At 39.6% G+C, this 14,684-nt stretch overlaps 1 protein-coding gene across 4 annotated transcripts in view; it reads right to left on the reverse strand.

Moving 5' to 3' along the window:
- The window catches only part of NUSAP1 (nucleolar and spindle associated protein 1), a 44,911-nt gene that overhangs the window by 16,922 nt on the left and 13,305 nt on the right, over window positions 1-14,684 (reverse strand). The window contains exons 3-6 of one of the 4 annotated variants that reach the window (XM_058738146.1): window positions 12,225-12,368; window positions 11,325-11,427; window positions 9,274-9,375; window positions 2,349-2,458 (exon numbers count right to left, since the gene is read on the reverse strand). In XM_058738146.1, the coding sequence (XP_058594129.1) occupies window positions 2,349-2,458; window positions 9,274-9,375; window positions 11,325-11,427; window positions 12,225-12,368 (459 nt within the window). Of the gene's footprint in view, window positions 1-2,348; window positions 2,459-9,273; window positions 9,376-11,312; window positions 11,470-12,224; window positions 12,369-14,684 lie in introns of all 4 variants that reach the window. The other 3 variants (XM_058738145.1, XM_058738144.1, XM_058738143.1) reach the window with 3 other exon arrangements.

Here is a 14,684-nt window from a genome sequence, read left to right on the forward strand (position 1 = left end):
TCATATTAATAAAGATTTTAAGATTTCATCATTTCCACTGTTGGTAAAACAAACATGCATCTCGGGGCACAATGTTTCTGATGTTTGTAGAAAAAGCCTTTGGTGACTAAGTCAAATAGGTTTCCCTGCTCTAATTATCAAAGTCAAGATCCTGTCTAGGATCTGTTATTTATGATTATCTAACACCATCCAATGACCAATCCCAAAACAGGTCAACTGTTAATAACAACTTCCTATCAGCTATAGTGAAGTCACTGGATTATTTTTTATTTTCCAGTTTCCAAACAGATCATACCAAATAACCCATGATAGATCTATTCCTTGTACAGTGGGGAGTGGGCATGAGATTTTAGAAATAAACTCATTCAGATGGGGTATCAGTAAAAAATAATTTACTCATGTATTCAACACATCTTCAGGCCTACACACAAGTTTCTGATTGAGGTAGTTGTTCTGCCCTTAATTTTCACCTGGAAATTAATTCACCCATATTACGTAGTATAGACAACTTGACTTTCAATCAAGTATTTAAGTAGACCTAGCTTCATGGTAAGGGAAACGACTAGCCTGCTGCAGGCATATTTGCAGCTAGCTCATGCATATACAAAAAAAGGAACTACATGACTACTTTCTGTAAAGCATCAGTATGGACCTCCTGTCCAGGTATTCAACCCTGGCTAAAGTTTAAGAAAATGTTACTATGGGACACTGAGTATCTCTTGTCTGATTCTCCACCCAGGGTGTTAGACAGAAGCATTCAAATGCCATGGCTTGGCTTTGCCATTGTTAACTGGTTGATAAATGGTGTCTTCAACTATGTAACAGTGGTTTTATAAATAGTTTAAATGAATGTTTGTTACTGTAGATTCAGCTTCTCACTAAGAAGCTTATGGTTTATGTTTTTTTTTTTTTTTTAACTTTTTTAATGTTTATTTTTGAGAGAGAGACACAGAGTGTGAGCAGGGGAGGGGCAGGGAGAAAGGAGACCCAGAAATCAAAGTGGGCTCCAGGTTCTACAATGTTAGCACAGAGCCCGACATGGGCTTGAACTCACAAAATGAGATCATGACCTGAGCCATAGTTGGATGCTTAACCAACTGAGCCACCCAGGTGCCCCATTAAAAAAAATTTTAAATTCATCACCCAGTGTCTTTCTCTATTGGCCTATGTATCAGAAAATACAAAACTCAACGGAGTGACTGATACAGCAGACACTGTCCCTGCTAACAGTGTTCATGTTCTGCCCCTTTTATTATTTTTTAAAAGATATTATCAGAGTTTGAATCTTTTAAGTTTATTTATTTTGAGAGAGAGAGAGAGAGAGAGAGAGAGAGAGACACACAGCATGAGTGGGGGAGGGGCAGAAAGAGAGAGAAAATCTCAGTGCAGAGCCCAATGTGGGGCTTGAACTCATGACCCATGCAATCACGACCTAATCCGAAATCAAGAGTCAGATGCCACTGAAGCACCCATCTTGTTCTGCCCCTTTTAAATCAATTTTATACTGTTTTGTGTTGTAACACCACAGACTGCCTCCAATTATTTTTAATAAGCAGGTTGTATGTATTATTAAATTCGAAAATAAATGTCTCCCAGCCCTCTGAGTGGCACCTCTTTAATACCAGATACCATGTAAGGCCATAACAGGATGTCATCAACTCACTGCTCTGCTAACTCAACCTTGAGGTTGAGTTCACCTTTTCTTACTTGAAGGGACCTTGAGTCCAGCAGGACCTGTAGAGGGGCCCCCAGGGAGCTCAGTTATCAGGAAGCCTCTAAGTTAGCCAGTAAAAGTGATTCATTTTTTTTTTTTTTAACATTTATTTATTTTTGAGAGAGACAGAGCATGAGCCCAAGAGGGGCAGAGAGAGAGAGGGAGACACAGAATCCAAAGCAGGCTCCAGGCTCTGAGCTGTCAGCACAGAGCCCGATGCAGAACTCGGACTCACAAACTCGAGATCATGACCTGAGCCAAAGTCGGATGCTTAACCAACTGAGCCACCTAGGCACCCCTAGAATTCATTCTTTATAGTGAGGACTCCCTGTTTTATTTGGAGAGTTTTGAAAATTCTTATGGTAGGGGGAATCAATTTCAGATGATAAATATACATTAAACTCAAATCCATTCCAATGGTAGAGTAATAAAAAGCTGGCTGTATTAGCTAAGGTATCAAGATTAAAATCAAATGGTTCAGTACCATTAAGAAGATAATTTTAGGGACACCAGGCTGACTCAACTGGTAAAGCATACAACTCTTGATCTCGGGGTTGTGAGTTTGAGCCCCATGTTGGATAGAGATTAAAAATAACAACAAAAAGTAAAAAAGTATACAATTTTATCGGCATACCTTCAGTTCATTAAATGAATTGTGTTCTTCAAAATGTTTCTTTTTTCTCTCAATATATTGATCAATGGACTCCATTTCCTTAAAATGAGCCTCATGAAGCTTCTTAAAGTCTAGAATGTTCCCCAAAATATGAAAGTTAGTAACAAGACAATTCCATTTATTCATCTTCCCTTTGTCTTTCTGTTAATACTTATTCTCTTCTCTGCATCCCTGTCAACTTCAACATCATCTTTGCTAAAACTTTAATTTCAAATCTTTTAGTTCTTGGAAAGTCAGGAACAAATTATATTCATCTCATAACCTATCAAACACTTACCATTTTTCCATTGTCCATTTTACTCCTGATATTTGGTTTAATCCAGAGAATAAGAGTAATAGGTTTGCCTCCCCCCTCACCAATTAATCAAATGGCTGCCTTTCCTTAGTCATAAATTTGACATTTTATAATGCTTAGAAAGCTTGAGATCAAGGATTGACAAACCTTTTCTATAAAAGGTCAGACGATAAATATTTTTGTCTTTGTATACATATGTATACGTGTGTGTGTGTGTGTGTGTGTGTGTGTGTATGTGTATGTGTGTGTATATATGGTAGAGATCATACCATATGTGGCCCCAAAGACAAAAATATTAACCATCTGACCTTTTATAGAAAAGGTTTGCCAATCTTTGATCTCAAGCTTTCTAAGCATTATAAAATGTCAAATTTATGTGTATGTATGTGTGTGTGTGTGTATATATATATATATATATATATATAACCCTTTAAACCCTTTATAATCCTTTAAAACCATAAAAACCATTCTTAGCTTAAGGGTTTTAAGGCAGGCCGTAGTGGGCAGTACTTGGCTGATCCCTGCTTTGTGCTATTCTGATTAAGAATATCCTAGGGGCGCTGGTCAGTCTGAAATCTTGAGGTCATGTGTTCAAGCCCCAGGTTGGATGTAGAGGTTACTAAAAAATAAACAGTAAAAATAATACACATAAAAATATCAACATTAAAAAAAACAAAACATAAACTTTCATTCTACCTACATTTGCTGAAGGTCAAATAAGCTCATGTTATCTCTGTTCCAATTTGTTAACAAAAGGATGACTTAAAGTGATGGTTAATTTTGTCTGTCTCAAAGTTTCCATGGGTAATTGTTCAGATAGCTTTCAAAGTCTTTGGTAACCTAAAATGTTAAGGTTTTGCTTGCATGATAAATTCAGATTGAATTCATTGGATATCTAACCAGATAGAGGCTAAAACATGAATTACTAGATATAGGTTTGTATTTGACTTGTTGCAAAAAAACTAAGGATATTTGGAACTGTTGAAAAACATGCTTTGTGCTTAATGGATTCATAAGTTTGCCATCTAAAAAAAAATTCTGATGTAATAGAGTTCACGATTGGTTACTACTTAGGTTTCACTGGAGACTAAGGTTTCTAAGAGTTAAAATTCTGCTAAATGTAGTTAAAGCTGATAAAAATAAGAAAAGCAACTCTGTGTGTAGATAAGTAGGAGATATGAAAGAAAGATATAAGAAATGTAAATGTATTTTTGTTGAAGGTAAAAGTAAGTAACTTTGTCCTAAATGAGACTGGTTATCTGGAGCAAAAGGGCTTGGGACAAAACCTAAATGCAAAGAAAAGTTGTAGAAGGTTCGTGAAGGAAAATCTTTAAAAAGAAATTTTATGTGTGGTCAGGACAGAGTAAGGTTAAAATAAATGGATTTTAAAAGTACACAGGGCTAAGATTAAAATTCCTTCTTTGATCCAAAGGCTGGGAAAATAATGGCAATACTCTTGATGCCGGCCTCCAAATCCTCCACATTTGTGTTGTTCTTGTTTAGCAGAGGAACGGATGCCTCTGCCATATGAGGGATGGGTGATATATGAAGGGCTTTTACTAAGATACTAAACTTAACCCACTGTATGCCAAAAATGGATATCCACATGGCCGAAACATATTCATGTGGGCATTGTTGAAAAAGGCAGGGAATAGACCTTGACTTTGGCCCTTTAACCCCTTCCCTCAATGGCCAATGATTAATATATAAGTTACTGTTGGGCCAAAATAAAATTAGCACATTGTATGACGACCAGGAAAGTCTTGCTTGGTCACAGTCAGACTTCGGCTCAGGTCATGATCTCATAGTTTCTGAATTCAAGCCCCGCGTCAAGCTCTGTGCTGACAGCTCAGAGCCTGGAGACTGCTTTGGATTCTGTTTTGTTTTGTTTTTACTAATTGGGTAAAGGCCTTCCCCTACAAGACAGAAAAGTCACAAAAGTGAGAAAAATTCTGCTTTATAAAATAATACCCAGGTTTGGCTTATCTAAAAATTTGCAAATTAATTATGGTAAATGGCTGCCTTCACTCTTTCTCTAGAACTCCTGGCTCTTAAAAAAGTTTTACACATTAAAATAAAGTAGACTGTCTGCTTATACTCAGCCAAAACTCTAAATTAAACACCTCACAGGCATCAGATGCTTTAAAAAAATTTTTTTTTAATTAAGTTAGGGCCAAACTCTTGGAAATAGAGCCACCATTGATTACTTACTGCTCCTGCTTCTCTATCATTTGGGTTATGACAGATTCCCTGACATACGTTGTTTACAAAGTCAGGGTCTCTCCTAGATTATTTGACAGGTTTGGAAACTGTAGACATTATCTTAAGATGCCATCTTGCTGGTCAGTATCATCTTTACCTTGTGTTTTTCTCTTTGTGTCTTCTAATGTTTATGCCGCCTTCCTGTACAACTATACTGTGGGCCACTCGACCAACCTTTGGGTAGACTCTAACTGCTGTACCCCTACACCATCCCTTATCAGCTTGAAGAAGCCAGAATGTTCATTGTTCCTGTTACCTAACAGTAGTTACAGGCCCTATTCCAGGGGAGAAATAAATAGGAAAAGAGTTAATATTAGGCAGGGAGAGATAAGGGATCTTCAGGGAAAAAGACTGTAGCTGCAAATCGGAGGCGTCCCCCCACTGCCCCATTATCAAGGGCATAAAGAGGGGATCTAAATGAGATAGACAATCTAATCCTAAGACAACAGATGCGGGCCCTTGGGTCTACCCTAACCACCTTACACCAGTGGGTCAGGGAACGAGTACCTATGAATCTGACCACAGATGCTCACCCCTTTAAACCAGGAGATGCAATATGGATAAAGGAATGAACTGTTCAACCCCTAAAACCTCTCTGGAGGGGACCGTTCACTGTCATTTTGTCCACCCCTATTGCAGTAACGGTAGTAGAAGTGGGTCCCTGGATTCACTACAGCAGAGTGAAGCCAGCATTTCAAAACTGGGAGTGCATTCCTGATCCATCAATGCCATGCAAGCTGACCATACGGAAAAAGCAATCTGCAACTCTGGAGCCTCCAGGAGACTGCAGCCCTGCTCTAGTCACTCTGGAAGCTGACTAATCCACGCACGGCAGAAGCTACAGGAGTTGACGGTCCAATGAAACAAAAGACTATCCTTACCTTCTCTGTTTCCTTACTGTGATGCACTGTCACACCTTGTTTCTATTATTGTGATTTTTGTTCTACTGAGGCCGCCACAGCCAGCTAGAAATGTGGTGAGAAGTTTCTGTTAACACTCACCTTCCTTTTGTGGACAGGATACTTCGTTGGTACCAACATGGGGAAATGATGGCCGTAAGAGACTATAAAAATTAGATCCCCACAAACCTTATAGTAAAACAAAATACCCCAGTCCTACTACCAGGGTTTGGCTTCTCAAAAGCCCAATTATCGGGAAAAACTGTCTTGCCTAGTGGAGAAAAAGTTCATCGTCATCTCTGTTAAAAACTTAACATGCCTAGGCCAAAGATTTTATAACTCAACTGCCAGAAAAACCCAATGGTGGGGGACCCCAGATCACCTTGAGCCAGATCCCCACCCCTTGTCTAACTTCTCTCATCTCTGACAGGCCTGGGACAATGTCATCGCAGCTATCAAACGGCAGGACCCAGGTGGACCATACTAGATATGTGGAAGGACAGCCTATATAAACCTCTAAACCAAGATGATGCTCTTTGATCCTAAATAGAGGGGTCCAAACATCAAAGTGGGGAATGTAGTAGGGTCCCCTCCCTAAGGAAAGAAAAAAACCCTCAAGGCAATCTGGCTATATGCCTACGTGACAATAGCCCTCACAACCTTGTAACAGGCAACCACTTAATAAGACTGCATGTTTGTGTGTTACCATATATGGGAAACAAAGAAGTAAAAAATATATAAAAAACTTTGCCACATGGCGTTCGGGGCTCAGTTCTTTGGGTACGAACCCAACTGAGCAGTGCCGGTAGGAATAAAGTTGCTTCCTGGAAAGAAAAGCCTCGGTATCACTACTCTGTGCAAGAATTCTGCTACAGTTACACTAATCAACAGATTTTCAATGTACATGAGACAGCCTTCTATTGGAAAATGTCATCTAGGACTTTCACAGCTAGACAGAAGTCAATGCTTGGCTTTAAAGCTTCAAAGGACAGGGGCACCTGGGTGGCTCAGTCAGGTGAGCGTCCGATTTCGGCTCAGGTCATGATTTCATGGTCCGTGAGTTCAAGCCCTGCATCAAGCTCTGTGCTGACAGCTCAGAGCCTGGAGCCTGTTTCACATTCCTTGTCTCCCTCTCTCTTTGCCCCTCCCCCACTCATGCTCTGTGTCTCTCTCTGACAAAAATAAACATTAAATAAATAAATAAAAATAAAGCTTCAAAGGACAGGTAGACTCTCTCATTAGAAGTTACTGCAGGACAATTGGGTGGCTCAGTCAGTTAAGCATCTGACTTTGACTCAGGTCATGATCTCATGGTTGGTGAATTTGAGCCCTACCATCGGGCTCTATGCTAACGGCTCAGAGCCTGCTTCAGATTCTCTGTCTCCCCCCTACACTCTCTCTCTACCCCTACCCTACACATGCTCTGTCTCTTGGTGTCTCAAAAATAAAAATACATTAAAAAAAAAAAGTTACTGTCTGGGGTGCCTGGGTGCTCAGTTGGTTAAGGGTCTGACTCTTAATTTTGGCTTAGGTCATGATCTCAGTTTTTGAGTTCGAGGCCCACATTGGGCTCCATATTGACAGCACAGAGCATACTTGGGATTCTCTCTCTCCCTTTCTCTGCCCCTCCCCCACTTGTGCTTTCCCGCTTTCAAAATTAAAAAAAAAAAAAAAGTTACTCCAGCCGGTGACTTGAAGTTGAAGCCAATGCTTATTTACCATGTGAAAATCCTAGGGCCGTTAAGAATTATATGGCACTTACTCTGCTTATGGTCTATAAATGGAACATAGCCTTGATGATAGCACATCTGTTCACAACATGATTTACTGAGTATTTTAAGCCTAGTATTGAGACCTACTGCTCAGAAAAAAAGATTTCTTTAAAAGAGTGACTGTTTATTGGCAATGTACCTGGTCACCCAAGATCTCTGTGGGAGAGGTACAAGATTAATGGTAGTTTGTTTGTTTGTTTGTTTGTTTGTTTCTTTCTCTCGCTCTCTCTCTTTTTAACATTTATTTTTGAGAGAGAGGCAGAGCGTGAGTGGGGGAGGGACAGACAGAGAGGGAGACACAGAATGTGAAGCAGGCTCCAGGTTCTGAGCTGTCAGCACAGGACTCGAACTCACCAGCTGTGAGATTGTGACCTGAGCCCAAGCTGGCCACTTAACTGACTGAGTCACCCAAGCGCTCCAGATTAATGGTATTTTAATGCCTGCTAACATAACATCCATTCTGTAGCCCATGGATCAAGGAGTCATTTAGACTTTCAAGTCCTATTTGAGAAATACATTTTGTAAGGTATAGCTGCCATAGACAGTAATTCCTCTGATGGACCTGGGCAAAACTGAAATCCTTCTGGAAAAGATGCACCATTCTAGATGCCATTAAGAACATCTGTCATTCGTCGCAAGTAATCAAAATATCAACACAACCAAGTTTGCAAGAAGCTGATTTCAACCCTCAAGGATGACTTTGAGGAAACTTCAGTGGAGGAAGTAACTGCAGATGTGGAAACAAGAGAACTAGAATAAGTGGAGGCTATATACATGTAACCGAAGGCTATATACATATAAGCTGCAATCTCATGATAAAACTGTAATGGGTGAGGAGTTGCTTCTTATGGATAAGAAAGTGGCTTCTTGAGATGGAATCTACTCCTGGTGAAGATGCTGTGAAGATTGTTGAAATGACAACAAAGGACTTAGAATATTCCATAAACTTAGTTGATAAAGCAGCAACAGGGTTTGAGAAGATAGACTCCTCTATTTTGAAAGAAGTCTATTGTGGGTAAAATGCTATCAAACAGCATTCATTGCTACTGAGAAATCATTCGTGAAAGGAAGTCAACTGATGAGGCAAACTTCACTGTTGTCTTATTTTTAGAAACTCCATAGCCACTCCAACTGCCATACCAAGCATTCAACAGTCATCAATACCGAGGCCAGACCCTCCAACAGGAAAGAGATTACTGCTCGCTGAAAGCTCAGATGATAGTTAGCGCTTTTGAAGCAATAAAGTATTTTTAAATTAAAGATATGTGTATGTTTTTTTGAGACATAATGCTATCACACACCTGACAGACTACAGTACAGTGTCAACATAACCTTTACATGCACGGGGGAAACAAACTCATTTGATTCACTTTACTGCAATAATTGCTTTACTGCAGTGGTCTGGAACTGAAGCCACAGTATCAGATATGTCTGTATCAACCTGATGAAAAAGGTGGTATAACCCACTCCCACTGTAAGCTGAGGAAGTGAGTTTACTGAGGATAAGTTGCCCGTGGTCTCACAGTGAGAAAATTAGAGAATGAGAACGCAAGCCCCAGTTCCAGCATTCAAGGTTTCAGCTGTTCTGGTGCACCGCCTATTTGGAATTAGCCTGAAGGGGCCAACTATTACTTTGTTTCTTTGTGTGCAAAACTTACTTGGAGTAGTGCTTACAGTTCTTTTATTTTTTCCAGGTTTGGAAAATCCATCTGTGTAGAGCGGCCTCTTTTTTTCTGAAGGAACCTTTGAATCTTCATTACCTGAATCAAAAGATACACAAATGATGAAAGATTCCAAAACAAGTTCTTCCAATTAAGAAATATCTAGAAGTTAACATGGGGCATTTTCATTTGACAGGGTCTGCCAAAGTGGTGGAAAAAATGAGCACAAATAATGAGTTACAGCATCACTACAATTTTAGCTCATATGCTTCAAGTAGCCAAAAATTTTATGCTTCCTGTACAGAGGTTATATAAATATATCAGAAATTTAAGAACACTTTTTCAAAATTTTGCTATGAACAGATTATTGTTATAACAAGAACGATACAATCACAAAATCCCGGGGCACCTGGCAGGCTCAGTTGGCGGAGTGTGCGACTCTTGATGTTGGGGTTACGTTCAAGCCCCACATTGGGGTGTAGAGATTACATAAAAACAAAATCTTGGGGCGCCTGGGTGGCTCAGTGGGTTAAGTGTCCGACTTCGGCTCAGGTCATGATCTTGCTGTGAGTTCGAGCCCCGTGTCGGGCTCTGTGCTGACAGCTCAGAGCCTGGAGCCTGTTTCAGATTCTGTGTCTCCCTCTCTCTCTGACCCTCTCCCATTCATGCTCGGTCTCTCTCTGTCTCAAAAATAAATAAACGTTAAAAAAAAAAAAAATTACACAATCCCATCACCCGAATAAACACCATTAGCATTTTGACATATTTCCTCAGGTCCTCTGCTTCTATACTTGTTTTGTTTTTGTTCTTTAAATCCAGCTGAAATCATGGTGTATACATTTGTGACTTTCCCTCACTGACTTTCCCTCCTTCACCACTTTCCACATTCTGCCATCTTTTCAATTTGAGGCAATCTACTAAAAAATATCCAGGGGTGCCTATGTGGCTCAGTCAGTTAAGCGTCCAACTCTTGGTTTCAGATCAAGTCATGATTTCATGGTTAAGGAGTTCAAGTCCCACATCTGGCTCAGGGCTGACAGCAGGGAAGCTGCTTGGGATTCTCTCTCTCCCTCTGCCCCTCCCTTGCTCTCTCTCAAAATAAATAAACATAAATAAATATCTATATCTCTATCTATCTATCTATCTATCCATCCATCCATCCATCCAAGTGGATTTTCAATAAATGGTACTTATTTATAAATATGTCACTCATCCTGAAGGTGACCCAATACATCCATAAAATATACAAGAATGACTGGATAGAGCACGAAGGACTGCAGGGGCTTCTGCTTGGACCTTGGCTCTAAAACCAGAAAGGAAAAGTTCCATGAAATAGAGGATATTTACAGTCAGAATCACTCCTCACCAGATTATTATAAATAATAAAATATTATAAATAGAAAAATAGCAACTTCACAAGGAGCAACTTACCAGTATGATAACCTGCTAACAAGCCACCACCTGTGCCTTCTACGGGTGCTGATGGGAGGACCACCCTGCGGAATTCCTACCCTAAGTGCATGATCCAAATCTAAACCTCAGCACACATTAGACAAACCAAGGCAGAGGACTTCCAAAACTGGCCTATATTAAAAAATATAAACTGTTAAAAAACTATTAAAAAATTTAACTGTTTGGTTGACTAGGCAAAAGGTCTTTGTACCTATGTCTGGAGTAGGCCAGAAGGAGTATATGAACTCTCCTCATCAAGAAGCAATCAACTACCCTAAGCTTTCCAGCTACCACTCTTACTCTGGTTTTTCCACAATATGGAAGAGGTCTCAAAGGCTTCAACTTTTGCTTTCATTGTAGACACTTAGGAGTTCTACAGCATGGTGTTATGGGTTGAACTGTGTTCCTCAAAAAGTTATGTTGAAGTCTTAACTTGTGGTAACCATGATGTGACCTCAAGAAAAAGGGTCTATTTTGTGGTCCTTTGTTATGGCAGTCCTAGGAAATGAGCGCACATGACTACCCCCCAGGAATTTCAGGGGTTTTTTTGTTTGTTTTTTTGGTTTTTTACTTATTTGACATACCATCTGTTCTACCTTTTCCTGAGGAAACTGCATTCTCCTCTCCTTGGCTCTCGTCTGGTGGTGAAGGAACTTCTCCAACAGTTCTGAGTTTCTGGTTTTCCTCCTTCTCTTGATTCTGGAATTCAATGGGATCACTTATCTTTATCTCTGAATGATCCTGGTACAATTTTAAAAGGGAATGAATTATTTAAATCAGAAGTCACCACTGCTTTCCAAAAATAGGCACCCAAATTGCAAAGAAGGAAGACAAGTAGGAGAATTAGGTTTCTGAGTGACAGACTGGCTCTTGAGAATGTGAATTTGGGAATAGGACATATGAGGGACCACTGAAAAGCATAAATGGCAAGATTAGATCTCTTAGGGATGAGAAATTAACAAATAATCTAAATGGATAGTCTAATGACTGAGGGAGTATACAGAGCTAGAAAATAAAAATTAGGACTGTGTCTTGTAAAGTTATATTTGCATAAGAAGATAAAAAAGAAAAAAATCAGAGTCCTCTCAAGGCAAGTGAAGCAAGTGAAGGAAGCCCTGGCTAATCATGTGACTATTCTGCTGAAAGATCAACTCAAGAGTGATCACTAGGTCTGAGGCCAGTTGAAAAGAAAAAAAAACCCACCTTATTTGATGCTGGTTTTTCTTTCCTTCTTACTTACTACTCATCATTAAGTGAATACTTTCATATTTATTCAACAAATACTTAATTTGTGCTTAATCCTTAGTAAGTGCTTCCCAAGAGCCAGTACTCAGAGTGTGATGAGGACCAGTTTAGACTTGGGTCTGAGCTTTCATGGACCTCACAGCATGCAGAACTTACAACCATCTGGTACCATAAAGGAATTCAGAGAAAGCTTCGTAAGAATACACCAATTTTGAACAGGGAGTGCCCAAAATGTTCACATTTCTATTCACCTGGGAGTCAGGGTTTCTGTGGACTGTCCTGCACCTTCTCCTCATTTTGGTGACATGGTCAACTGGCAACCTCTCAGCTTGTTCCTGGCTGCTGATCTGCATCTCAGCCTCATCAGAAGAGGATGCAGAAATTTGACTTCCATCCTGAAGAGAAAGACATTAATCTGCCATGTCCTATTTTTAGAGTTATAACGTTCACGAAGAATCAGAATTTAAACTGAATAAAAAAACTATTTTACAGAAGGTAATTTTAATACTCTCTTATACTGAATTATAGTCCAGGACAAGAATTTTAGAGTATTCCAAAAGAAATGATCACATTTAACAACCCCAGCTTGAAAAAAATAGTGTAAGAAAGCATTCAATGTTTTCTTAGTGTGAGTAATTAAGCCAATTAGCATTAATTTTTTGAGTATATGCTATTTGACAGGCAGTATGCTCTAACTAATAATTACAGCTAATATCACATCTTTACTGAGCTTAGTGTTTATACAGGTTAACTCATTCATTCCTCAAAGCCTAGGACATAGGTAGTAACATTATCCCCAGTTTACAGATGGAAAAATTGAGGCTCGGAGTCCAAAGTAACTTGCCAAGGCCAAAATAAGGGAGTAAGGTAAGAACAGCACTTGTACAACCATAAACTAAAAGTAAAGAGCTAAATTATCACAACAGTGTGATAAAGGTACCAAAAGATAACATACAAACTTGCTTATTTTATAAGAACTCATTGAGGGCCTGGGTGGCTCAATCGATTAAGCATCTGACTCTTGATTTTGGCTCAGGCCATGATCTTGCTGTTTGGGAGTTCAAGCCCCATGTTGGGCTCTGCACTAACAGTGCAGGGCTTGCTTGAAATTCTCTGTCTCCCTCTCTCTGTGCCTGCCTCTCTCTCTGTCTCTCAATAAATAAACCTTTAGGAAAAAAAAAAAGCACAGTATAATATTTGCACTTATTAGTATTAATGGCAGAAGACTGGATTCATTATTCAACACATGATACAGAGACAACGATCCTTTTTATCTTTGTGGGGAGGGCAAGGAATCTTAGTTCTTTCACACCAAAAGGAAATGTGGATGGGTACAAGATTTAAATGTAGAAAGGAAAGTATAAAAGCACTAGGAAATTGGGGTACGTGGGTGGCTCGGTTGGTTGAGCATCTGATTTCAGCTCAGGTCAAGATCTCACAGCCCATGAGTTCGAGCCCCACATGTGGCTCTGTGCTGACACTTCAGAGCCTGGAGCCCTGCTTTGGATTCTGTGTCTCCCTCTCTCTCTGCCCCTCCCCTGCTCACTCTCTCTCTCTCTAAAATAAAATAAATGTTAAAAAAATAATTTAAAAAAAGCCCTAGGAAACAAAATAGGTGAATATATTATCATGAGTATGAGGAAGGCTTTCTTAAACATGTTCTCTTACCTGAAGACTATAAAGGATAGGCTTGATCTGTTCCTGGCGTTTTTGTTTTTAAAAAAATTCAAATGTTTTGAAATAAACTAATATTATATACATACGGCTAAAAAAAAAGAATCCAGTAGTGAAAAGATTATAATGGAAAGCAATTGCTTCTCTGCCCTACCCTTCCCATTTCTAGGGCTTAACTTCAGGTAGTCACTTGTGTATCACTCGTGATTTGCTAGTGGGATATTCATTTGTATTTTCAGTCGCTATGTTTAGTGCCTCTCATATACTGAAATCTAGCTCCTGCCCCACTCTCACCTCCCATCTTCTTCCTGACAGCATGCCACCACCTCAGTCATTCTACGAGTCACCTTTGCTGCTTTAAAGATTCTAAGCCTTTCAATCTTGTCTCACAACTACACAGTATATCCTGTAAATTCCAAGTGCCGCATCCTTATGCTTCCCTTCATTCTGTCCTCCTTTTCTCGCTGTCATCTATTTCTCTTTAAGTTGTGAACATTTATAGCTTGTTACATAACCTTAATTGAACCATCTGTTCCTTGTCTGTGTGCCTGGATTCCAAGAGCTAACAAATCATTAAGTTCTTAAAGCTTTTGTTGTTTTCTTGGTCATCTCAGTCTCCTTTAGGGTCTTTTTATTTATATTAAGCTCTCTCACACTGGTGACTGGTGCTGTCTATCCTATTTCAAAACAAGGAAGACCTCATTAGAGGCTTGGATGTGTGGGGGGGGCCTGTTACCTGGTGCAATCTGATGTACAAGGGTCCTTAGGTGGGGAAGAAGCTTATGTAGAGGAATCCTTGAATGCCAGAAGGCAGAGGACTTTCCTTAATAACACTGACTTTCCTTACTGAGAAACCTTCCAATATTACAAACTGTAGTTTGTAGTGACACCTGGTGCTCTGCTTGTGGAAGTGGTGGGGGTGAATGTTTTATATCCTGATTTTTCAATCCATTTCACTATGGTGCCTGGACCCCACCCCCTGAGAGTTGATTTGGTTGGCCTGGGTTTGGTAAGACCTATGTATCAGCATATTTTAT

The sequence above is a fragment of the Neofelis nebulosa genome, chromosome 7 (genome assembly GCF_028018385.1).
Source record: "Neofelis nebulosa isolate mNeoNeb1 chromosome 7, mNeoNeb1.pri, whole genome shotgun sequence".
Lineage (NCBI taxonomy): Eukaryota > Metazoa > Chordata > Mammalia > Carnivora > Felidae > Neofelis > Neofelis nebulosa.